General features: G+C 45.8%; 1 protein-coding gene across 1 annotated transcript in view; it reads left to right on the plus strand.

Annotated features, from left to right (window-relative positions):
- The window catches only part of RCOR1 (REST corepressor 1), a 107,249-nt gene that overhangs the window by 44,470 nt on the left and 35,950 nt on the right, over positions 1 to 26,829 (plus strand). Inside the window, exon 3 of the mRNA XM_045822946.1 lies at positions 17,470 to 17,553. Within this exon, the coding sequence (XP_045678902.1) occupies positions 17,470 to 17,553 (84 nt within the window). The remainder of the gene's footprint in view (positions 1 to 17,469; positions 17,554 to 26,829) is intronic.

The following is a 26,829-nucleotide window of genomic DNA, read 5'->3' on the forward strand; positions in this document are numbered from 1 at the left end:
GCGAGGGGGTCTGACTGGGCTGGTGGCGTGGCGCACAGCCGGGAAGGAGTGCTGCACACTCCGCGTGGGTCGTGCTTCTAGAGGGCTTTTCAGGCTCTTTGTGGGACCAGGGGTGTCCGGGATTTTCCAGTGGGCTAAAGCACCTTGTAGAGAGAGAGATTGTGGAGGTAGAGGTCTAATAATAAAATCCTCACAAATTTGGATTAGTTACAGAAAAGTCAGTAACAATCATGTAGGTTTAAGAAATCTGAACCGTAGGCCCTGACTGGGTAGCTCAGTTGGTTAGAGCATCGACCCCACACGCCAAGGTTGCGGGTGTGATCCCTGGTCAGGGCACATTCAAGGATCAACCGATGAGTGCATCAATAAGTGGAAAACACACTGATGTTTCTCTCTCTCTCCTTCTTCCTTCCTTCCTCTCTCTCTCTAAAATCAATAAAGAAAATGTAAAAAAAAAAAAGAATAAACATTAAAAATCTGACCCATTGTGCTTTTTATTCCACTTAAAAAATGAATATTCATTCCTTTTTCTTTCATTAAACTGTGCCAGTGGCTTTATACTCTCAGTATCCCCTCACTCTGTGAGAGTGCAGAGGGAAGAGAGCATTTCCAAAACATGTAGTTAGTTACTAAGTGTTAAGCTCTGGGAAAGGCACTGGGCAGCAGGTGCTCCTGGTAGAGGAGCACGGAGAGGAGGGGCGCATCTGAGGGGGGCAGTGGCGGTGAGAAACCAGCGGTACCAGGCTTTTAGTTCCGTCTCTGCAGTGACATTGATGGAAACAGTTTTACTGAGTCGCTACAGTGGATGATTCTGTAATGCGCAGGCTGTGTTTGCAGTCTGCTCGGTTTTACCTGACGTATGCGGAGGAGCAGATACGTTCTGGGTCGACTCCATCGTCGGAGCCGTGGGTGCGAGTCTGCAGGAGCTAGCTGGGCAGGGCTGTTGCAGACCCTGCTCACTTGCGGGGTCGGAGCTGCCTCCGCCGCACGTAACACAGACCCCACTCCCACGTCAGGGAGTGGACTTGCACGGCTTCTTCTCGTGTGTGCGTGGGTTCCACTGCAGCGTGGTGCCAGCCTTTTTAAGTCCCTCGCTGGACATTTGAGTTGTTCTCAACTTCATGCCGTTTTAGCAGCACTTGATGAGCAGCTTTGTGGGTGAGTCTTTGCAAAGCCCTCTGATTATTTTGTTTCAGGGTAAATCGCTAGAGGCTTTGGTAAACATTGCCAAACTGCCCTTCAGAGAAAGCCTAAACTAACTTACAGTACACCACTGTCAGCCTTTTTGGTGGCTACTTTTTCTGTTGCCCTTTTTAACAACCTGCCCTGCCAAACTTTTGGAAAGAATTCCATATTCTCTTTTTCCTAACTCAACTTTTATCAGGAAGCTCTTATAACATGCAATAATTTTAAAGATAGGTTCTCAGCTAACTGTTCAGTAATTGAAGGTTTCACTGGGCCGTGGAGAAGTGGTGATGGTATTGGGAATATTATATTCTAGGATGAACCAGGTCCTCTGTATTCCTTTAATTTTTTAAAAAAGATTTTATTCACTTATTTTTAGAGAGAGGGAAAGACAGGGAGAAAGAGAGGGAGAGAAACATTGATGAGAGAGAGAAACATTGATCGGTTGCCTCTGGAGTGCACCCCGCCAGCGGCCTGAACATGCAACCCAGGCACGTGCCCTCACCAGGAATCAGACCATGACCTTGTGCTTCTCGGGAGGACGCCCACCCAGCCGAGCCGCACCGGTCAGGGCTGTCCCTGTATTTCTTATGGTGGTGGTGCATCACCATTAGACTGTGGCTGGAGGGGTTTTTCCTCTTGGAGCACCTGGTGGTGAGACAGACGCCAGTGCAGGAGAACCTGGTAGCACGGAGCTTCACTTCATTGCACTTCGCAGACACTGCTCTTTTACACAGTGAAGGTAAGGCCCTCCACCAGCAGAAAATTACAATTTGCTGAAGGCTCAGATGGATGCTTAGCAATAATGTATAGTTTAATAAAGGTATGTACATTGCTTTAGATAAAGTGCTATTGCATACTTAATAGACTACAGTATAGAGTGAACATAACTTTTATGTGCACTGGGAAACAAAAATTCACATGACTCACTTTCTCGTGGCGTCAGTTTTGTAGCAGCGGTCTGGAGCCGGGCCCACGGCACCTCTGAGGCCTGCCTGTACGGTCCGGTCCGTCTGATGAGTGTGCCTCTGTGACATTCCCGGGAGAACAGTGCTAGGGAAAAGAGGGAGGTCTAGAGCACAGAACATCCCACTGTGAAACTGGTTGGTCTCTGAAGTGTTTCGTCCCTCCTTTGTAGTTTAAGGGCTCGCTGTGGTGATGTTACGTTGGTGTTAAATGATGCGTTGGTTAAATTAATAACATGGAAGGAAAAAGTGTTTGTTTCGTCTGGAGAAGACTGAATCTGAGATGTTTCCAGTTAGAAAGAAACTGGGCACACAACTCCAGCTCCCAGCACAGACAGAGTTTACTTTGTAGCATTGGATTAGAGTCTGGCTTGCTTCTTGGGGAACTGGGAACGGGACATAGGTCGGGCACTGGCTGGGCTTAGACTGCTGGACAGCGATGCAGCCAGTTCGGAGGGAGATGACTTGCCCAGTGTTGTCAGCCTAGAATCTTGTGAGCCACAGTGCATTTGAAGTGCCCTCCCCCCCTCCCCCGCCAGGGACTGCGTGCGCCTGGAGAGGGCGGGCGGGGTGCTGTTCTGCAGAGTGGCGCAGGAAGGGGGCGGGGCTGCGTGGCAGGGTCCGCGCCGTAGGAGCTGCGGGCCAGCCCGTCCGGGTCTCACACGTGTCAGTCTAGATAGCTGCGATGAAAGAGAGGGAATAGAACAGTGTGCTGCTCCCCTTCTAGAACTTTCCATTAATTGGGCGCCTAACTTGTTAGTTTGTGCATATTAATTTAGTCAGCTTTTATGAAGCAACTGTAATGTGCCAGACAGTAAAGATACAGAGGTCTCGGGAACCTCAGTCTCACAAGAGACGGAAGAGAATAATAGCTGTACTCATTAGGTGTGTGCCCAGTACTTCACATGTACCTTTTCTAATCACAGAAACCTGTGCACAAACGGTAGGCATTATCCTCCCCATTTTCCAGCAGGGTTTGATGAAGCTGAGTTCATCGTCACTCAGTGACAGAGTGGCTAGGAATGGATTCAGAGCAGCCTGGGTTCAGTCTCATGTGTGAGCTCAGATCCTGGACAATGTTCTGCTCTGGTACAAGCCACTTAAACCCTCTTTTCAAACACAGTAGACCAGTTCTTATCTCATAGGGTGGTTTTGTGTGTTACAGCTAGATGTTACTGATCCCGGGGCCACTAATAGTAATTACTGTAGACCCCCCCATCCACGGGGCTGCTCTCCACAGCTTCAGTTATCCACGGTCAACTGCGGTCCAAAAATATTAAATGAAAAATTCCAGAAATTCACAGGTTTTATTTATTTTAAGTATATTTATTGATTATGCTATTACAGTTGTCCCATTTCCCCCTCTTTACCCCCCTCAGCCCTGCATCATCCCTCCAACATTACCCGCCCCCCCAAGTTCATGTCCGTGGGTCGCACATATAAGTTCTTAGGCTTCTGCATTTCCTATACTATTCTTAACCTCCTCCTGTCTATTTTGTGCCTACCATTTATGCTTCTTATTCCCTGTACCTTCTCCCCCATTCTTCCCACTCCTCCTCCCCTCTGTAACTCTCCATGTGATCTCCATTTCTGTAATTCTGTTCCTGTTCTGGTTGTTTGCTTAATTTTTGTTTTTGTTTTACTTTTTTTTTTTTAGATTTTATTCATTCGTTTATTTATTTTTAAAGGCAGGGGAAGGGAGAGAGAAAGAGGAGAGAAACATCAGTGTGCGAGAGATAGCATCAATTGATTGCCTCTCATATGCCCCCAAATGGGGACCTCGCCAGCAACCCAGGCATGTGTCCTGACTGGGAATTAAATGAGTAACTTTTCAGTTCACAGGTCAGCACTCAGTCCACTGAGCTACACCAGTCAGGGCTTGTTTTTGTTTTTTATGTTCAGTAACAACTGAACATAAAAACTGAACTGATAGTTGTGAGTTTGTTGCCATTTTACTGTTTGTATTTTGGATCTTCTGTTTCTTAGATAAGTCCCTTTAACATTTCATATAATAAGGGCTTGGTGGTGATGAACTCCTTGAACTTGACCTTATCTGGGAAGCACTTTATCTATCTGCCCTTCTAAATGATAGCTTTTCTGGATAGGGTCATCTTAGATGTAGGTTCTTGCCTTTCATGATTTGGAATACTTCTTTCTAGCCCCTTCTTGCCTGCAAGGTCTCTTGAGAAATCAGCTGATGGTCTGATGGGAACTCCTTTGTGACCCTTTGTAGGTAACTGTCTCCTTTCCTCTTGCTTCTTTTAAGATTCTCTCCTTATCTTTAAGCTTGGGTAATGTAATGAGGATGTGCCTTGGTGTGTGCTTCCTTGGGTCCAACTTCTTTGGGACTCTCTGAGCTTCTTGGACTTCCTGGAGTCTATTTCCTTCTCCAGATTGGGGAAGTTCTCCTTCATCATCTTTTCAAATAACTTTCCCACTTGTTGCTCTTCCTGTTCTCCTTCTGGCACCCCTATGATTCGGATGTTGGAACATTTAAAGATGTCCCAGAGGTTCCTAAGTCTCTCCTAATTTTTTTTTTTTTGAATTCTTGTTTCTTCATTCTTTTCTGGTTGAATGTTTCTTTCTTCCTTCTGGTCCAAATTGTTGATTTGAGTCCCAGTTTCCTTCCCTTCACTGTCGGTTCCCTGTACATTTTTCTTTACAGAAATTCATGAGTTTTAAATCGCATACCATTCTGAGTACGTCTCGCCCAGCCCTGCTCTGTCCTGCGCAGGCCGTGACTCCTCCCTCTGTGCAGTGTGTCCATGTCGCCTGTGCTCCCCGCCTGTGAGTCACGCAGTCGCCATCTTAGTGACCTGATTGGTTATCGGGGAGACACACACAGACTACACATTCACCTGACCTTTTTTTCCTTAAGATTTTATTTATTTTCAGAGAGAGGGGAACGAGAGGGAGAGAAACATCCATTGGTTGCCTCTCGCATGTGCCCCAGTTGGGGACCTGGCCCACAACTCGGGCATGTGCCCTGACCGGGAATCCAACCAGTGACCCTTCGGTTCATAGGCTGACACTCAGTCCACCGAGCTACACCAGCCAGGGCCCCATAACTTTATTATAGTATATTGTTACGGTTTAGTTTACTGTTGTTGTTATTAATTTGTTACTGTCCCTAATTTATAAATTAAACTTTGTCATAGGTATGTATGTATAGGAAAAAAAAAAAAACAGTATATAGAGGGTCCAGTACTGTCTGCAGTTTCAGGCATCCACTGGGGGTCTTGCGTGTGCCCCCTGTGAGTAAGGGGGGCGCAGTACCACCAATCATGCTTGCATCTCTCTTACAAAGGCGTCGCTCCGCCCACAGCGGCGGGTGCGTCCACGCGCACCGCCGACGACGAGCCTGAGCTGCGGTGGAGGGTGTCCGCGGTGCTCGGGAGTCTGGGGGGCGGGCTGCTGACGCCGTCTGAGAGAGGCGGAGCAGGCTCTCCGAAGACGGTAGTTCTCGGGCTGTCTGGAAAGACGAGTGGGAGGCGGCGGTAGGAAGAGAGAGGGTGGGCCTTGCGGTGAGAAGGAAGTGTTGGGGGGGGGGGGTGTGGGAAAGGAACAAGGCACAGCACAGCAATCGGATTACCAAGCGGGGGAATACCTGGACCCTGAGAACGGGCGTAAGGTTAGACAAAATGCTGTATTTCTGAGAGTTTTGCAGGATACATCCTAAGATTTCCTCTCAGCCCTTTAAACATAGTGTTCCACTCGCCCTGGCCACGTGGCTCAGTTAGTTGGTGTGTCCCATGTACCAAAAGGTTGCAGGTTTGATCCCTGGTCAGGGCACACAACTAGGTTGTGGGTTTGGGATGCATATGGGATGCTACCGATGGATGTCTCTCCCACTCCCCCACCCCCCACCTCTCCCTCTCTCCCTCCCCCCCCCCCTCAGCAATGAACATATCCTGGAGTGAGGATTAAAAAAAGAAAAAATAGTATTATACTATCTTTGATCTTTGATTTCTGTTGCTATTGGGAATTTTACTGTCAGTTTGTCATTTATTTGTAGGTGATTTTTTTTTCCTTTTTAAAAAAATTTTATTTTAATCATTGTTCAAGTACAGTTTTCTCCCTTTTACTCCCAGTCCAGCCCACCCACCCAACCCTCCCCTCTTCCCTCCCATTACCACCCTCCCCCTAGTTTTTGTCCATGTGTCTTCTAAATTTGTTCCTTGTAGGTGATATTTTTTTCTCAGGCTCTTAAAATTTATACCAACCTTTACTCTAAAGGTCTTTTAAGAAGAAATAATTGAGCCCTGGCTGGTGTGGCTCAGTGGATTGAGCATCGGCCTGCGAGCCAAAGGGTCACTGGTTCGATTCCCAGCCAGGGCACATGCCTGGGTTGCGGGCTGGGTCCCCAGTATGGGGGCGCATGAGAGGCAACCACACATTGATGTTTCTCTCATTCTCTTTCTTCTTTTGCTTCCCCTCTCTCTAAAAATAAATACATAAAATCTTTTTTAAAAAGGATGTAATTGACATAAAATGCACAGGTCTAAGTGTTAAGTGAGGTTTGACAATTGCATAGGGCCTTGGAATGCCATGAGTTTTACCTTCAAGACAATGTGGAAGCTATACAAGGGTCTTTTTTTTCAAAGTAGACTTTTTAAGAATAGTTTTAGACTTACAGAAGTTACAAAGATAATACAGAGAATTCCCATGCACCCCACACCGTTTCCCTACTATTATTGTTTTACATCAGGCTGGTACGTTTGCCACCGTTAATGAACCAGTATTGATGGCGTCATTGTTACTGACGCCATCCTTCGTTCAGACTTCCTTGGTTTTCACCTAATGTGCTTTTCCTGTTCGAGGATCCCATCTAATGCCAAGATACGTATCGCATTTGGTTGCTGTGTCTCAGTCGGCAGCTCTTGGCTGTGACGGCTTCTTAGGAGTTACCTTGTTTTCGATGGCTTCCGCAGTTCTGAGGGGTACGAGTCGGGTTTTGTACCGTGTCCTTAAGTTGGGACCGAGGGTTTTGGGAGGGACCCTGCGAAGGTGACTCGCCCCTCTCACCACATCGAGGGCAGAAACTATCAATGCAGCACAGTCGCTTTTGATGGGGACTGTCACCACCTGGCTGAGGTGGCATTTGTCAGGTTTCTCCGCTGTCAAGTTACTCTCTCCACCCTCACTTAATTCAGGCGTTTAAAGCGCACAGTTCAGTGGTTTTAGTGTGTTCATCCAGTCGTGCCACCGCCGGCACAGTCGGGTCCAGACTGTCGTTGTCGTTCCAGGAGGAAACGCTGCGCCCGCCCCGGCCGGGGGCTCTCAGGTTGACGCGTCATCCCGCTCGCCAGAGCGCGGCCGGCCAGGGCGTGCGCCTTGGGCTGTGGTTTGGTCCCTGCTCTGGGGCGGGGGCAGGGGGACAGCTGATCAGTGCTGCTCACATCAGTGTTTTTTCTCTCTCAAGTCAGTCACCGTATCCTCAGGTGAGAATTGAAAAAGAAAGGAAACCCCATACCTGTTAGCTGTCACTCCCCACTTCTCCACAACACCCCACACCTTCAGGCAGCCGCTGACCTGTGCTGTCTGTGTCTGTAGAGTCGCCCGTTCTGGACATTTCGTATAAATGGAATCATACAATGTGTGTGTGTGTGTGTGTGTGTGTGTGTGTGTGTGTGAGACTGGCTGCTTTCATGGAGCAGAACGTTATCAGCTCTTACCTGTACTGAGCTTGGATTAGCACTAAATTTCTTTTTATGGCAGTATAATGCTCCATCAGACGGCTATACTGTATATGCTGTATATTCACTCATCAGTCGATGGACACTTGGCTCATTTCCACTTTTTGGCTGTTAACGTAATGCTGCTCTAAACATTTGTGTACAGGCTTTTATGTGGACATACGCTTTTTCTTGGTTCTGCACGTCTAGGAATGGGATTGCTGGGTTATTTGGTAACTGCATTTAACCTCTGGAATAAGTGCTAGGCTGTTTTCCAAAGTGGAGACACCATTTTACATTCTCATCATTCTGGTGAGATACTCTGATTCACAAGTAAGCAAGAGATTTGAAATAGACATTTCTCCAAAGAATGTACGCAGATGGCCGGTAAGCACATCAAATATGCTCAGCCTCATCAGTCATCAGATAAATGCAAATCAAAACCAAAGCAAGACACCACTTTACACCCACTGGCTAGAATAAAAAAGTCAAATAATAACAAGTGTCAGAGAAGATGTGGAGAAATTAGAACCCTCATATACTGTCAGTGGAAATGTAAAATGTAAGTGTAAACATGTTGCTTTGGTTTCAAACAGTTGACAAATATAATATTCAGAATAAGAAATAACTAAGTCAGCCCTGGCTGGTGTGGCTCAGGGGATTCCGTGCAGGTCTGTGAACCAAATGGTTGCTGGTTCAATGGCACATGCCTGGGTTGTGCGCCAGGTCCCCAGTAGGAGGCGCACAAGTGGCAACTACACACTTTTTTTTTTCCTACTCTTTCTCCCTCCTTTCCTCTCTATCTGAAAATAAATAAAGAAAATACTAAAAACAAACTAATTGATGGTTTCAGGGCAGAACAGAAAATACACTTGAAGAGTATTTTGCTTACTGTGAGACAAGACTTTTAAATTAAAACACATACTGTATTAGGTAACATCACATCACACAGTGAGGGTATTCTTTTTAATTTAAAAAAATGTTTTGAGAACTCGGCCAAGATAGAGGTATAGGTAGATACACTGTGTCTCCTCACGCAACCAAAATATGGACCACAAAAATATAGAAACAAAGAAAAACCCAACCAGAACTGACAGAAAATTGAACTGTACGGAAGTCAGACAACCAAGGAGGTAAATTAGACACATTCATCCAGACCGGTAGGAGGAGAGGGGTCACAGCAAAAAAAAGTGGTGGCTTGCGGATCCCGGGTGCACAGGCAGCAGCTGACGGACCTGGACACGCAGGATGGCAGCAGGCAGCCCCCGGCCGCTGGGTGGCAGTGGGCAGACCCAGCGAGGTGTGCAAGGTGGCTGGCTGACTGGGTGGTCACACGTTAGCACGCAGGTAAACCAGGCAAAACTGGGGAGCGGGATGGACCGCACAACCCAGGCCTCCAGTGCGGGGAAATAAAGCCTCAAAACACTGATTGAAAACACCTGTGGGGGTTGAGGAGCTGGAAGAGACCCCCAGCCTCACAGGAGAGTTTGTTGGAGAGACCCACAGGGTCCTAGAACATGCACAAGCTCACCCACTGGGGAATGAGCACCAGAAGAGCCCAGTTTGCTTGTGGGAAGCCGGGGAAGTGACTGAAGTCCGGCAGAGAGTGGAGCAAGTGCCATTGATCCCTCTCGGACCCCTCCCCCACATACAGCATCACAACCCAGAGACTGGGTTGCCCGCCCTGGTGAACACCTAATGCTCTGCCCCTCACTACGCAACAGGCTCGTCAAGACCAAAAAAACTGGCTCAAACAGAAGAACAGATCAAAATGCCAGAAAAAATACAACTAAGCGGCAAAGAGATAGCCAACCTATCAGATGCACAGTTCAAAGCACTGGTGATCAAGATGCTCAGAAATGGCGTATGGTCACAAATTAGATGAAAAAATGAAGGCTATGCTAAGTGAAATAAAGGAAAATGTACAGGGAACCAATAGTGATGGGAAGAAAGCTGGACTCAAATCAATGGAGTGGACCAGAAGAAAGAAAGAAACATCCAGTGAGAAAAGAATGAAGAAATAAGAATTCAAAATAAATGAGGAGAGGCTTAGGATCCTCCAGGACATCTTTAAATGTTCCAACATCTGAATCATAGGGGAGCAAGAAGGAGCACAGGAAGAGTAACAAGTGGAAAAGTTATTTGAACAAATAATAAAGGAGAACTTCCCCAATCTGGCAAAGGAAATAGACTTCCAGGAAGTCCAGGAAGCTCAGAGAGTCCCAAAGAAGTTGGATCCAAGGACACACACACCAAGGCACATCATAATTACATTACCCAAGATTAAAATGAAGGAGGGAATCCTAGAAGCAGCAAGAGATAAGGGGACAGTAACCTACAAAGGAGTTCCCATCAGACTGTCAGCTGATTTCTCAAAAGAGACCTTGCAGGCAAGAAGGGGCTGGAAAGAAGTATTCCAAGTCATGAAAGGCCAGGACCTACATCCAAGATTGCTCTATCCAGCAAAGCTTTCATTTAGAATGGAAGGGCAGATAAAGTGCTTCTAAGATAAGGTCAAGTTCAAGGAGTTCATCATCACCAAGCCCTTATTATATGAAATGTTAAAGGGACTTACCTAAGAAAAAGAAGGTAAAAAATACAAATAGTGAAAAGACAGCAAACTAACAATTATTAACAACCACACCTAAAAGAAAAACAAAAACAAACTAAGCAATCAGCTAGAATAGGAACAGACCCACAGAAATGGAGATCACATGGAGGGTTAGCAACAGGGGAGTGAGAGGAGGAGAGAGGGGGAAAAGGTACAGAGAATAAGTAGCATAGACGGTGGGTAGAAAATAGACAGGGGAAGGTAAGAATAGTACGGGAAATGTAGAAGCTAAAGAACTTATGACACATGGACATGAACTAAAGGGGGGGAATGTGGGCGGGAGAGGGTGTACAGGGTGGAGGGGAATGAAGGGGGAAAATGGGACAACTATAATCGCATAATCAATAAAATATATTAAAAACGTTTTGAAATTATATGACATAGAAACTACAGAAAATAGTATTTTCCTATTTACTACCCAGATTTGCGGAAGGTAATGAAGCATTATAGATGACAGTCAAAGTAAGATAGCCCCTCTTAGGGTGGCTTTTCTGCTGCTGCTGCTGCTGCTGCTTCTTCTTTTTTAAAGATTTCATTAATTTTTAGAGAGAGGAAGGGAGGAGAAAGAGGGAGAGAAACAGCAGTGTGTGGTTGCCTCTTGCACGCCCCCTACTGGGGACCTGGACCGAAACCAGGCATGTGCCCTGACTGGGAATCGAACCAATGACCCTTTGGCTCACAGGCCAGCGCTCAATCCACTGAGCCACACCGGCCAGGGCAGCTTTTGTTCTTTAAAAAAAATTTTTTTTAATCCTCACCTGAGGACTTTTTTTTCTTACTTCCTTGAGACGGACAGAGAGAGGAAAACATTGATGTGAGAGAGAAACATCGGTTGGTTGTCTTCTCACATGAGCCCTGACCAGGGATTGAACCTGCCACCATTTGGTTTGTAGGACGACTCTCCAACCAACTGAGCCACACCAGCTAGGGCTCTTTATTCTTTATTGTGCATGTTTTATACTTTAAATGTATAACCCCAATAACATGTAGCTTCCTTTTTACATTTTTAATATTTATAGTATGGTATCATACATTTCCTTTAACTTCCTTTTTGTAATAAAAATTGTTGCTATCTATAGATCTGGTAATCTAATTTTCTGTATCTAATTCCTTTGAATGCACATGCTGTGGTTTAGCCAGTTTCTGTTCATGGACTTTTAAAGTTTTCCTGGATTTCAGTACTATAAACAGCGTCGTGGTAGCAGTCCACCTCAGGCAGTAGTTCTCGGAGTACAGAACTCATAGGGGGGTGCGTGTGTTTATCTAGATATTTAGAAGGAATTGGCTTGCATGTTGTGAGTGCCCCCAGGTCTGAAGCCTGTAGGCAGTTCTGCAAGGGGGAATCGAGGCTTTGGTCTACGGGCACGGTTTCTCCTGGGCAATGGTGCGTTTTGCTCTTGAGGCCTCCAGTTGATTTGATGAGGTCCACCCATGTCATGGGGATACTTTACTTCAATTTAGCTGATTATAGTTGTTAACCACAGCTACTGAATACCTGCACAGCAACACCTGGGTTAGTGTTTGATTAAATGACAGAGTACTGTCTGTAACTCACCCAAGTGGACTCACGAAACGGCTTCCCATCCTTCCCCTTGTGCATCTTACATAGAGTCTTTACAGGCAGGGACTTTTGAACGTTAAAAAATCTCCACCAGTAGTTTAAACATGTACTTAATTAAACAACATCCTGGATTGTTTTTTTTTTTCTTAAACTGCTGGTTAGGACCCATAAATTAATTTTAATAGGTCTGACCCGAGTTTGAAAAATGTGGCTGTTGTGTGCGTGTTCTCTTCAGGAACGGAGGTCTGGGTACCCATACTCGGCCGTGTTACGCACGACCAGCTTCCCTCGGAGTCCTCGTGAAAGCGCGTTCCCACTGGTGGTGTGAAGGCGCTTCGTCTCTCTCCTGATGAGGGTTGGTCGTTTCCACTGCCTTGTCATCCCACTCACTTCCAGCTAGGTCTGGGTTTATTTTTTAAGGTTTTTTTTTTTTCCTCCAGTTTTGCAGTTGACATTGTTTTCTGGTGCACTGCATTGTGGTTAGACATTTATGTAAACTCCTGAGTGATCTCCCCAAAAAGTCTAGTACCCACCTGGAACCACTTTTATTATATTAATGACTATATTCTTTATGGTGTACCTTACATCCCTGTGACTGTTTTGTAACCGCCAATTTGTACTTCTTAATCCCTTCGCTTTCTTCACCCATCTCCCCAACCCCCTTCCCATCTGGCGACCATCAGTTTGTTCTCTCTGTCTGTGAGTCTGTTTCTGTTTTGTTTGTTCATTTCTTTTCTTTAGATTCCATGTTTAAGTGAAACCATATGTTATTTGTTTTTCTCTGACTGCCTTATTTCACTTAGCATAATACCTCTAGGTCCATCCATATTACAATGGTAAGATTTTACTCTTTTTTATGACTGAGTTAGATTCCATGGTGTATATGGATGTCTCTCTTTTTTATCTATTCATCTGTTGATGGATACTTAGGTTGTTTCTATAATCTTGGCTGTTGTAAATAATGCTTCAGTGGACATAAAGATGCATGTATTTTTTCAGATTAGAGTATTGGATTTCTTTGGATAAATACCCAGACGTAGGATTGCTGTGTCATATGGTAGCTCTATTTTTCTTTATTCTCTTGAAATTTTAAAAAAGATTTTATTTATTTTTAGAGAGAAGGGGAAGGAGGGAGAAAGACAGGGTTAGAAACATCAGCATGTGGTTGCCTTTCACACCCCCGCACTGGGGACCTGGCCCACAACCCAGGTATGTGCCCTGGTGGGAATTGAACCAGCGACCCTTTGGTTCACAGGCCAGCGCTCAGTCCACTGAGCCACACCAGCCAGGGTTTTTGCTATTGAATTTTTATAAAAGTTTATTTGAGTCAATCTGATGACATACGCCAAGGAGCAAGATCTCAAATGCTCCCTTCATTTTTAATTTTTTGAGGTCTCTCCTACTGTTTTCCGTAGTGGCTGTAGCAGTTTGCAATCCCACCAGCAGTGCGTATTTTGTTAAGGTTTTTAACACTTGGTAATTGATTTTTTTTTAGTGTTTATTTATTTATTTTTAGAGAGGGTAGGGAGGGAGAAAGAGAGAGAAACATCAATGTGCGGTTGCTGGGGGCCGTGGCCTGCAACCCAGGCATGTGCCCTGACTGGGAATCAAACCTGCGATGCTTTGGTTCGCAGCCCATGCTCAATCCACTGAGCTATGCCAGCCAGGGCGGTAATTGATTTTTAAACAAAGAGAGCATCCTCAGCATTACGACCTTCAGTAAATAATCAGTATCTATCCAGAAATGAATGGCATTGCTTTGTTTTCATTGTATCTATATTCTTCAGTTTACATACAGCAGAACGGACTGGCTTTTTGGGTGACACAGCACAGCTGGGATACGGAGCAGTCCCATCTCCTCAGAAACTCACCTCATGCTATTCTGACGCTTCCTCCTGCTTTTACCCTCCGAACATTGATCTGTTCCGTAGCCCTGGAGTGTCTGTTGTTCCAGAATGTCACATAAATGGATTCACACAACATGGAACCTTTTCTGGACTGGATTTTTTCATTATGTTTTTGAGATGAGGCTATGTTGTTTCGTGTATCGGTAGTTTATTTTTATTGCTGCGTAGTGTTTATTCCAGTATATAGATGCACCACAGTTCATCTTTACTCTTTGTAGGACATTTATTTTTTTCCTTTTTTATAGATTTTAAAAATTGATTTGCGAGAGGGGGAGGGAGGGAGAAAGAGAGAGGGAAGGAAACATGGATTTGTTTTCCATCGAGGCATTCATTGGTTGACGGTTGTAGCTCCCTGATTGAGCCCACAGCCTCAGCGCGTCTGGACGACGCTCTGACCACCTGCGCTGCTCATCCAGGGCGGCGTGTTTTTCCCCCAGATTGTGGTGGTTGTGAATAAAGCTGCTGTAATAATAAATCGTGCAGGCTTCGCTGTAAGCGTGCGTTAATTCCATCGGTTGCTCCTGAAGAGTGGGGTGTTGGGTCAGCCGTGTGTTCCGTAGGCCTGCGTAGAACTTCGAGGCCTTTCCCGAGGGCCGTCACCGTTTTGCGTTGCTCCAGCGCTCCGGGGGAGGGGCGTTTCGGTTGTCCTGGCGTTTGTCAGTGCTTGGGCTCGCCGCCGTTTCTCCTGCTATAAATGTGCTCCCGGGTGCCGTGTGTTGTTGCTCATCACGGCTTTCATTCGCTTTCCCCTGCCGGCCGGTGGTGGCGAGGGTCTTTTCATGCGCCTCTATGCCTTCTCCGGGTCTTCTTCAGTGAAGTGGTTGTTCGGGTCTCAGCCCACTGTTTTCTCATTGTCATTACTGAGTTTTTGAAGTTCTCTGTATACTCTGGAAACAAGTTCTTTGTCAGATGTGTGACTTAGAAATATTTTCTCAGTTTTTATTTTCTCTTAACAGTGTCTTTTGCAGAGCAAGAGCTTTAGAGTTTTGATTAAGCTGAATTTACAATTTTTTTAACTTTTATAGATTATACTGTTATACTGTTTCTTGTCCATGTCCTGTGTGAAAAATCTTTTCCTAAACTCAAGTTCACGAAGATTTTTTTCATGTTTTTTCTAAAAATTTTACACTTGTGGGTTTTACTTTTAATCTGAGATTCTATTTTAATTTTATAAGGTGTGAGGTATAGATCGAGGACCACTTCCTTTATGCATATGGCGATGCAATTGTTAAAACACCCGTTGCTGAGAAGAGTTGCTTTTCCTCCATTGAATTAACTTTGCACCTCTGTTACCTACGAATCGGTTGACCATGAATATGTGGGTCTGTGTCCGCACTGTTATGTTCCATCGATCTGCGTGTCTGTCCTTTCACCGTGCCACACCGTTTTGAATGCTGTACCTTTATGTGTAGAAATTCTTAAAGTAGAGTGGTGTGAGGCTTCCACTTTTGACCTGACTATTCGGGCCCCATTCGATTTCCTCCTCAATCTGTCTTTTTGTCTGTCTATATCAGTACAGACTCAGATTGTTAGGTTATTACTGTCATTTATTTTGTCGCACAAATTGTCCCAGATCTGGTCCATAGGAGAAAGATCCTGTTTTTCTTTGAACACTTTCTTACCTCCTGGCATAACAAGATACTCCAGGGTCCTCTTACACGTCTCCTCTCCAAGCCCTGCAGTCGGCCGTTTCTCCAGGGACACGTCGGTGCTTTCACTGGCGCGTGGCAGGCAGAAGCCAAGACCTGGGAGCTGGATGTGTGCAGGCACTGCTGAGTGGTCACCGCATCCAAGCGCTCTCCGCGGGCAGAGCTGGGAAGTAAAGGTGCATGTGTGTGCGTGCAGGCACAGGTACACACGTCTGTATTTCCATTTCTGCTGAGAACTGTTTCTTCATACTGTTACCATCCATTTCTCCCCAGCACCAAATAATTCTTTCTAGCCTCTCCCTTTCACATTTGCAACTCTTTCCCTCAGGATAATTGCGTTGAGATTCATTCGTGTTGTATGCTTAAATAGTTCATTCCTTTTCATTGCTGAGTTTTATTTCATTGAATGGATGTAGCACACCACTTGTTAGGAAATTGCCAGAGTTTCTCCCTAAAGTGATAGTACTGTTTTACATCCCCACCAGCAGTGCATGAGAATTCCAGTTCCTCCACGTTACTGCCAGACCTTGGTGTTGTCAGTCTTTTATTTTATGCTTTTGTAATAGGTATGTTGTGATAGCTCATGTGGTTTTAATTTGCGATCCAAATGTAAATTTTTTAATAATTTTTCCTGGTTGGCGTAGCTCAGTGGATTGAGCACGGGCTGCGAACCGAAGTGTTGCAGGTTCGATTCCCAGTCAGGGCACATGCCTGGGTTGCAGGCCACGGCCCCCAGCAACCACACATTGATGTTTCTCTCTCTCTCTCTCTCTCTCTCTCTCTTTCTCCCTCCCTTCCCTCTCTAAAAATAAAAATAAAATTAAAAAAATAATTTTTAATTTTTTTATTACAGTGTACATACTTCTTATATTAGCTTCAGGTGTACAGCGATGTTGTTAGACATTTATGTAGCTTACAAAGTAATCACCTCGGTAAGTCTGATGCCCTCCCGGTGCCACAGTTATGACAGTATTACGGACTGTATCCCCTGCGCGGTGCTCCACATCCCTGTGACTCCTTACAACTAGCAGTTCGTGCTTCTTACCCCTCCCCTGCTCACCCAGCCCCCCGCGCCGTCTGTGTCGCAGTCATCAGAATGGCCTCTGTGTCTGAGTTTGTTTCTGTTTCATTTGTTTTTTAAGATTCTACGTATGAGTGAAGTCATATGGTATTTGTCTTTCTCTGTCATTTAACATGACATCCTCTAGGTCTACCCATGTGTTCACAAATGGCAACATTTCCTTCTTTTTTATGGCACTTGTAAACCTGTTGGCTTACTCTTTTGTATCAAAGATTTTTAAGAAATTGAATGCACTTCGGAAGTTTCCTTTAAAGTTAAATGTTTTTAATGGTTGTTCTTTAATAAAGTTGTTGAAAACCTTTGGACGCCTGCTGTCAAGTCATGAAGAGTCGCCCTGGCCGGGGAGGGTGAGGGTATTCGGAGCACGCCTGAAGGGTTCACATTTTGAAAGAGTCTTTGAGCATCTTGCCACAGGCGGCCCCCCTTTTGGAGGGCACCCCCGTGTCTGAGCGCAGAGCGTGGTGATCCACGGTGCGTGAACCGTGGGCCTCTGGCCGTTCTGAGCGCGGTCCTGACTGCCTGCCTAGAGCCGAGTGGCCTGCCAGTGTGGTGGTGTGAGAGTGGTGATCACGCCCACCGCAGGCGCGCCTGTTTATGAAGTGAGGCACAGTCAGGTGGGAAAAGGCTTAGAAGTAGAGATGTTTCACGAGACCTCAGAGCCTCTTCCACTGCCACCGTCACCTGCTGGGGGTGAGTGGGCAGCACTGGGGCAGATTCGGTCAAGGGTGGGTGATGGCATCGTGTTCTCGGGCTAAAAGACCAGTGCGGTGTTACTGCTCACTGCTTCATGTGTCTGCTGAGTTATAACGAGAATTTTCTTTTTTTTTCTCCCAAGCCAAATTAGCAAGACGCAGTCAAGAACGGGACAATCTTGGCATGCTGGTCTGGTCACCTAATCAGAATCTATCAGAAGCAAAACGTAAGTTTTAGAGCACGTTTATTTTTTACTTTAATACCTAATGTAAAATTTTAAAGAAGCTTCGTAGCTAAAAGTCCCTACATATATTACATTTCTCTTACATTTTTCAAACAAATAATTAGAAGAATGTGAAAGTGTGTATTTCTTTACTGTGGCCTGTCATGATGTTTGAAAGATTTTTGATCTGTGGTTATACAATCTACTTTTTTCAAAATGCTATGCAGGCAGATACTGAAGTAACCAGGAGGAAAGGCATAGAATGGAAGGAAGATTATAATGCAGCTAGGGATTTATAGATTTATAAAGACACAGATTTCTAATTCGAAAGACTACCAAGGTCAAATGTGCATTATAATACAAGATTTTAGCCTCACCAAAAGTAAAACTTCAGAATTGGCTATTTGTTTCATGTATTTAAAATCTTACTAGGATGAATATTCTGAGCTAACTTGGATTGGAGGGGGAGGGGTTCTAAAGCTATCCGTACTAGTCGTGTTTGTAGAGTTAGCTTTTTCAGCTTTGTGCCTCCTCTGCTGAAATAATTTTGTATCTAATATATTACTAGAGTCTTTGCCATTTTCAGTTTTTATTTTCTTCCTAACTTAAAAGAGAAGTAAAATCAAATCCCCTTTTGAGAACTTTTTTAGCAGGGTTCTGTGGATAGAATTAATGGTGGTTTGTGAACTTGGAAACTCACATGCAAAGTTTTTTGGTGTATGTGCATTTTTCTGGAGAAAGGACATTGGATCTTCTAAAGGGTCTTTGATCCTCACCACCCCGCCGCCACCCCAAAGTCAGCGATCAGTGCTCGTGGCAGTAAAAAGCCACCAGTGGCAAATGTCCAGCAGAAAACTGTTAGGTTGTGGGTGGAGGCCGGAAGGCTTTGACCAGGACCCCGCATCGTGTTGTGCCGTGTTGAAGTGGGCGTTAGCAGGTCGCTCCAGTGAGTGTGAGACCGTGCACCCTCCTCTTGTGTGCTCAATGTCCACGTGAGCATGTTAAGATGCAAAGAGCTCATATGGTAAAGAAACATGTTTAATTTTGGCCAAGAAGGATCCTGTTTTGGTACAATACCCTCCACGGAACATGGGAAATTCAGCTAATCTTAGTAATGCTAAATTTAGCAACAATAATCTCAGTATGATCTGATTTTAAGAATGCCTTAATTTTGCCTTAATTGTTGCTTGATGAGTTTATAACGGAGAACAGAATAGTGGAAGGGTGCTGGAATTTCCGATGCCTTTACTATGCTGTGGGGGGCACTCAAAGTATCCCCTCTCCTGCTGTGGGCACCCGCAGTGAGTTACAAAGGCAGCCCCTTCCACGTTCGAACCTGTTCTTCCTAACGGAGAGCCGGACGTCCGCCTGCCTGGGAGGCTGCTTGCCCGACTCTGCTGAGTCGGTCTGCCCCGCCTGCGTCTCTGAGGTGTTGTCCCCCCCCTCCTCTGCCGTCCCCATCTCCAGTTAAACCTGCCTCGGGTGCGTTAGACGGCTTGCTTGGGGTCCCTCTTCATCTCCGTTGCCCTGCAGGACACATTGCAGTTGGTTACAATGCCCATTTTAAATTACGGCGGCCAGAATGGGAATACTGAGAATAGTGAGCATTTGTGGAGACTTTTTGCCAAAGTGCTTTCTGCGCTCCTGTGTCATTTAGTCTTCACAATACCCCAAGAGGAGGTTTTTGTCCCCGCTTTATAGATGGCGTCCGCTATTCAGAGAGGGCTGTGGAACTAACAGACAGCGAGTGGTGGAGCCGGTCCGGGTTTGCTGACTCTTCCCCTTGGCTGGAGTTCTAAACGCCTCTCTCAAGAGGGTGGAATTCATTAAGTGTCCATTTTCGCTACATTTCAGCCGCGATTGTTATTACAGATCAAGACTGTATTAGTGCCTCCTGCAATTGTATTACCTGTTGGCATCTTTGGAGTCAGAATTTAATTTTAGTATTGTCTTATTTTTTGTAGCCCTAGAAGAAAAGAGCAGAATATGACAAGTTAATAGATTTTTAAATAATGTTATTGCCTGAAGTAATTTTGCAGTTTTAATATAAGTCCTGCCTGTAATGGTTAAAGCTTTAAAAATCAATCTAAAAGTATTATATATATATTGTCAAAAGTTCAGAAGACACAGAAAAGCACAAAGAAGCAGTGCACTCATTATTCCATTGTACAAAGGTAACTGTTAAGTATTTTGGGATGTTTTCCCCTGCTTTGTGCATATTTATGTGAGTAAGATGGTGGCATTTCTGTATGTGTGTGTGTACAGTCAGCCCTCGCTTAACATCGGCAATAGGTTCCTGGAGACTGCAGCTTTAAGGGAAAAAACATAATATAACGAAACTAGTGTTACCCTAGGCTAGTTGACGTGAATAAGAGGTGAGTTCCTACCCTGGCTGGCATAGCTCAGTGGATTGAGCGCAGACTGTGAACCAAAGCATCGCAGGTTCAATTCCTAGTCAGGGCACATGCCTGGGTTGCAGGCCACAGCCCCCAGCAACCGTACATTGATGTTTCTCTCTCTCACTCTTTCTCCCTCCCTTCCCTCTCTAAAAATAAATAAATAAAATCTCAAAAAAAAAAAAAAAGAGGTGAGTTCCTACAGCCTGTTTGTAGTTTTAACTTTTAAATGAAGACTCAAAAACATTTCTAATATTAAACATTGAAGTAAATGTGAGGTATACAGGCATCTAAGAAAGATGAATAAAAACAAGATGATTTTCTGACCCACTGATTCCAGTTCAGGGTCACAGGCGGCTGGAGCCTCTCCCACTGCTCAGGGTGCGGGGCGGGATCGCCCTGGACAGGAAGCCCTCCCATCGCAGGGCCCCTCGCACACACTCGCACACTTGCACTGGACCGTGTGACACTACATTCACCTCCCGTGCACGGCTCTGGGATGAGGGAGGAAACCAGAGCACCGAAAGGCCACCCAGACATGGGGACACTGGACACAGTCCATGGACAGTGGTCCCAACTGGGAACCAGTTTCTGCCCCTGCCACCCGCATCAACACTGTAACAAAACGATGTCATTTGAGGACCTGCTTTTTATATGTTTATGTATTGTCTTCCTGAACATTGACCTAAGCATTTCCCATGTTGATAGAACCTCATGTATGTTATAATAACTGTGTGATAGTCTGTCACATGGGCATATCAGTGTATTTAACCATTCTTCTATTGAAAATTTAGACTGCTCCTAATTTGTTGCTTTCGTAAAAGAAGGCTGTAGTGGCAAACTGAACCACAGAGGTTTGTCCTCTATTTTGTTTGTTTGTTGTAGTTTCATTGTGGTTTTAGTATTTGCTTAGGAAATATCCTTAGGGACGGAATCGTGGGCTGATGGGAGCTTGCTTGCCTGGTCAGGGGAGTGTGCTTGCCCTCGGCGGGGCCAGCGCGTGGGGCCCCGACAGGTGGGCCGACCACAGGCCGCGAACGGCGAGCACAGTGCGCGTGCGGACCAGGGTGTGTGATTTGTCGTCCGACGTCGGTCGAGTCCCTGGTGTTCAGGCCAGAAAGAAGCCTGTTCGGTTCACCTTCTTTGTTCTGAAAGAATGTGAACGTGCTGCTTTGGTTCTGACTCGACACAGAAGTAGACTGGGCGCGTGTGTAGATTTCGGAGTAATACCTCCGATGTGTGAGGACATTTCTAGGTCCCTAGCCTTTCCTGTGGGTGTGTGTTTCTTCTCAAGAAGCTGTGTAGAGTTCTGCCTCTCAGGGTTAAAGTTATTTTATGGTTACAAAAGTAAATGCTGTTGCAGTAACTTCAAACAGTACAGAATGTGTAACAGATGATTAAAGCCCTCTTATAGTCACTATTTACAATAGATATGCTTTTTCTAGTGTTTTTATACGTACTATTTTTATTTTTAAAGATTTTATTGAAGAAGATAGAAGAAACATTGTGCATAGGACAATGACACTCAGTCCCCTTCAAAGGAGGCACCTTGGGACCTCACGCAGTTCTCCCAATTGCCATCAGCTGCCCTGTTGTATTTTCCTAAATGTCATTGATGGTCTGCAATCTCTTCCCTTTCAAAGGTGATTTTAGTTTTAGGAAAAGCCAGGAGTCACAGGGCACCACATCTGAGCTGTATGGGGGCTGAGTCACCGGGGTGATCTGATGTTTCACCAAAAAACTCTGCACGAGACATGATGCATGAACAGGTGTATCATCTTGATGAAGCTGCCAGTCATCACTTGCCCATAGCTGCGGCCTTCTGAATCATTGGAATGGTTTCCATGAAGGAATGTTCAAGCTTAACATAAAATTGGATGCAGATTTGTCGCTCTGCTAGCTCAGTTATTTTGAATGTGACGGCCACACAGTATACATGGTCATTCAACGTCATCTATGACCCACACTGATTAGTACACTGAAGATGTCATTGTTCACACACGCGCATTCCAGTCCACTCTCCTTGGCTGCCAGGTTACATCGATGTCACGAAAACCGTTCTTGTTACAGTAACAGCGGCTGCACTTCTGCCAGGCAGACCTCATACACTTAGACAGTTACTTAGTTTTTAACGAGTATGGGTGTATTATAATTTAGTCTTGTTTTTTCTTTTAAAAAACAAAACAAAACTTTCTATTGGTAGATGCTTAAAATCTTTCAGCATTTTCTTTCAAACTCTTTTTTAAAAAGCTATAGTGAACCACTTATTTATGATAAATCCCTAGTTCCTAGGACAAAGGACACATACATTATTTCTTCTTTTTTCTTTTTTTTTTAAGATTTTCTTTATTTATTTTTAGAGAGGCAAGGGAGGGAGGGAGGGAGGGAGAGAGAGAGAGAGACATCAATGTGCGGTTGCTGGGGGTCATGGCCTGCAATCCAGGCATGTACCCTGACTGGGAATCGAACCTGCGACACTTTGGTTCGCAGCCCGTGCTCAATCCACTGAGCCACGCCAGACAAGGCTTATTTTTTCTATTCTTTTAAAAAATAGATTTAATTTTTAGAGCAGTTTCAGGTTCACAGTCAAATGGAGCAGAAAGAACGGAGATTTTTCCATACACCCCCTGTCCCAACACTCACACGGCCGCCCCCATGCAGATGTCCCTCCCCAGAGTGGCTCGCAGGTGCCAGCAGCGCGTTGACACTGACACGGCACGGTCACCCAGTTGTTAGAGTCGGCATTAGACTCACTGTGTGTTGTAAGTACATTTTATACGTTTTTAAAATTTTTTAAAAAGACTTTATTTCTAGAGAGGGGAAGAGAGGGAGAGGAACGTTGATGTGTGAGAGAAACTGCAGGACACCTGGTTTGCTTCTGAGTTTTGGCAGATACGAACAGAAGTTGCCGTAAACATCTGTGTGCAGGTTTTTACATGGGGCTAAGTTCCGCAGACATGTGTTCAACTCCTTTGGTTAAATACCTAGGAGCCGACTGCTAGACTGTGTTGTAGGAGTACATTGAGTTCTGTAAGAAATGGCAAAGCCGTCTTCTGAAGTGACTTAGCGTTTTGCATTCCTTCCAGCAGTGGGTAAGGGTTTCTGTTGCTCTGCGTCTTCACTGACGTTTGTCTTCAGTGTCTTGGACTTTGGCCCCTCTAATAAGTGTGTAGCTTATTTTCTTTTTCTATCTATCTATCTATCTATCTATCTATCTATCTATCTATCTAGTTCTGTTTTATTTTAAGAGAAAGGGGAAGGGAGAGAAACATCAATGTGTGGTTGCCTCTCTTGCACACACAACTGGGGACTCAGCCTGCAACCCAGGCCTGTGCCCTGACTGGGGATCGAACCACCGATCTTTTGATTCACAGGCTGGCGCTCAATCCACTCAGCCACACCAGCCAGGTCGAACATACCTTTTTTAAATAGTCACGTAGTGAGGGTGTGTCACAGTTCAGGCACTTCTAAACAGTGCTGCCGAGCACATCACTAAAGTGGGCTTTATGGGCCACACGGTACACACTTCAATTTTATAGATTTTTTTCATGTTTCATCTAAAGAGTTATATGAGTGTGGCTACTTTCCAAAATCTCCTTAACACTGGGTATATTAATCTTTTCTGTTAAAATATTTTGAAATTATTTTTAATTATAAAATACAACATAGAATTTACCATCTTAACCGTAAATGCACTGTTCACTGTTATTAAGTACAGTCACGTTGTTATGTACCCAACTTTCAGAACTCTGCTCATCCTGTAAAACCAACTCTGCACCCATAACAGCTCGACCCCTCCCTCGTCCTACAATTTTTGGTTTTGTTTGGCTTATTTCACTTAGCATAATTCCCTCAGGGTTTATTCACATTGTAATATGTCACACTCACCTTCATTTTTATGGGCACATAATATTCTGTCAAAGGAACAGCCCACGCTTGGTCCTTTGTCCGTGGACGCTTCAGTCGCTGCCACCTTCTGGCTACCGTGAGTAGCGCTGCTGTGAACGCGGGCACGCAGACGCCTGTTCAAGCCCCGGCTCTCAGTTCTTCTGGGTGCACACCTGCCAGTGAGACTGCCGTGTTTGGTAATTCTGCTTCTGTGTCTTTCTGAGTGGCCGCCATGCCAGTGCCCACAGCGGCTGCTTCTCGTTGCGTTCCTGCTGACAGCGCACAAGCTGCCAGTGTCTCCGTATCCTTGTCAGTATTTATTTTCTGTTTCGTTTTGTTTTGTTTTTTGATAGTGGCCATCCTAAAGGATATGAGGTAGTATGTCATTGTGTCGGCATGCTAATTTTTTTAAACATGACTGAAAGGAAAGGAGTTTCTTTTTTTAAAAAGATTCTATTTATTTTTAGAGAGAGGGGAAAGAAGAGAGAAAGAGAGGGAGAGAAACAGTAATGTGTGGTTGCCTCTCACGTGCCCCCCACCCCCCACCAGGGACCTGGCCCGCAACCCAGGCGTGTGCCCTGACTGGGAATCAAACCAGCGACCCTCTGGTTTGCAGGCTGGCACTCAGTCCACTGAGCCACACCAGCCAGGGTGGAAAGGATTTTCATTAATTATTATGGAGGCTGAGCATCTTTGGATTTTGACTTTTTATTAAATTCTATAAATAGTCAACCTAACTTTATTTTTGTTTTATTTAAAACATTTATTTATTTATTTAGCCCTGGCTGGTGTGGCTTAGTAGACTGAGTGCCAGTCTGCAAACCAAGGGGTTGCTGGTTTGATTCCCAGTCAGGGCACACGCCTGGGTTGCGGGCCAGGTCCCTGGTGGGGGGTGGGGGGCATGTGAGAGGCAACCACACATTGATGTTTCTCTCCCTCTCTTTATCCTTCCCTTCCCCTCTCTCTAAAAATAAAAAAATAAAATCTTTAAAGTATGTATGTACGTATACATTTGAGAGGGGGAAGAGAGGGAGAGAAGAGAAACATCGATGAGTTGCCTCTTGTATGTGCCCCTACCAGAGACCGGGCCCACAGCCTAGGCGTGTGCCCTGACTGAGAATTGAATTGGCGACCTTCTGCCTTTCAGGCTGGCGCCCAACCAGCTGAGCTTCACCTGTTAGGGCTATTTTATTTGTTTTTTAAAAATTACACTTAGTTAAATTTATTAATTTTATTTGTGGTTTCTGGGGTGTGAGAGCCCCTCCCCCTCAGCATTACGGGCATACGCACCTGTGTGTCTCTGTCCTCTGCCCCTCCCGTCTCCGTCACTGTTTTACCGGGCGTGTTGAATCCTCGTGCCCTCCACTCGTACCAAACTCCTGTGTACTTTGGTCTGTATCCAGACTCTGGATTGTGTTTCATTGATGTATCGGGTAATTGCTGATTTAGCACCATTTCATTTTTCTCAGCGTTCCTAGCTCCTGTGTTTATTCTCCCAGGTGAATCCTAGACCCACGGCGTCAAGTTTTCTCCAAGTGTATCTTGATTAGGGTTACAGTGAATTTGAGTTTATTTAGTGAGAGTTGGTTTGATTTATATTTTTATGAGCAGCTTTGTGTGCCTTTAGTGTACCAGGGATGAAGGATTCAGGAAACTTACATTCTAAGTGGAGGGGCGGGGGGGGGTGTGAACATGTAAATAAATCATTTACATGTATTTCCGCCAGCCCACCTCTTGCTGTGCAGACGTGAAAAGCCGAGCTCGATCCAGCCGCGTGTGAGGTCCGGCAGCTGTTAGCAGCCAAGTGCCGGCCTGGTTTCTGGTCTGCAGACTGCGTCATCACGTGCCTCTGCCAGCGTGTCCTGCTTCGTCAAGTAAACTGCAGCTGAACACTGATACTGTGCCAGCTGTGCGCTGTGTGTCTGAGATGCAGCCTCTGGGTGTGCCTAGAAAGTGTGCCTTGTAGAGACATTTCCTGTAGAGAAAATGTAAGTAATCCAAACAGCACAGATGAGCATAATAGGGTGTAAGTAGTGTAGTGAATGATGGTGGAAAATTACTTGAAACAGCGCCATGAGATTGAGGGGGCAGCGAAGTGAGTGCAGGTTGGATCACGTGGTGCGTTCTGGAGGCTGGACGGCGAGAGCAGCTGGACAGTGTTCACTTGGGGAAGCGGGCAGGCGCTTCCTACTTACATCGCTCTAGCCTCAGGCGTCCCCTATGTTCTCCTGTGCATCTGCTGTCTCCTGCGCCCCTTCCGGCCCAGCAGGCAGTGCTGCCTGCAGCGTGGGAGACAGGCCGCGGCTGAGTGAAGTACTGAGGAGTGAAGGAGTTCGCTGGCTGGACAAGGGGCGTGAGTGCATCCTAGACGAAGAGAGGCTGGCATTGCCTTCGAACAGGCCTGCAGGTGTGGGGAGGAGGTGCCTGCCGTGACCGGCGTTGTCCTTGGGGAGTTGGGAAGCAATGAACCTGGAAAGGCAGGCAGACTTCTTCGGGGGATGAGGGTTTGTGGGGGGGATTTTTAGCTAGAAGCGGAATATTTTGCATTACCAAGCTCTTGACCACCTGATGGTTTGGAGCAGGGGCAGACTGGGACTGGCAGCTTACCTGAGTAAGTCGGGTCTGAGGCCCTGTCCTCCAGGAGGCTGAGGGCGGTGTAGGAAGTCAAGGCAGCAGAATCAGGAGTGTCTGAACTGGCGGTAGAGGTCACAGGATGCGGGGCTAGGCGGCGTCCTGCCGGCCTGCCTTAGCACGCCTTCAGCGCAGGGAGCCTGCAGTCCAGGCTCCTCAGCCGGCCCGTCCTCAACTCCACCCACACATGTGCACCGGCGCCTGCTGGGTGCTGCGCCTCTGGGGGCTGGCTCGCTCCCCGCCCCGCCCCGCCCCTGCTGGGATGTGGGCAGGTGCCCCCTGCACATGAGCGCCTCTCCCTCCCACCTGCGGGTGTCCACCTGCCCCATGCCCGACGACCCTCCCTTGGGGGCTCCCATCCGAT

Source organism: Phyllostomus hastatus, unplaced genomic scaffold, assembly GCF_019186645.2.
Source record: "Phyllostomus hastatus isolate PE091 unplaced genomic scaffold, TTU_PhHast_1.1 phas_scaffold_501, whole genome shotgun sequence".
NCBI lineage: Eukaryota > Metazoa > Chordata > Mammalia > Chiroptera > Phyllostomidae > Phyllostomus > Phyllostomus hastatus.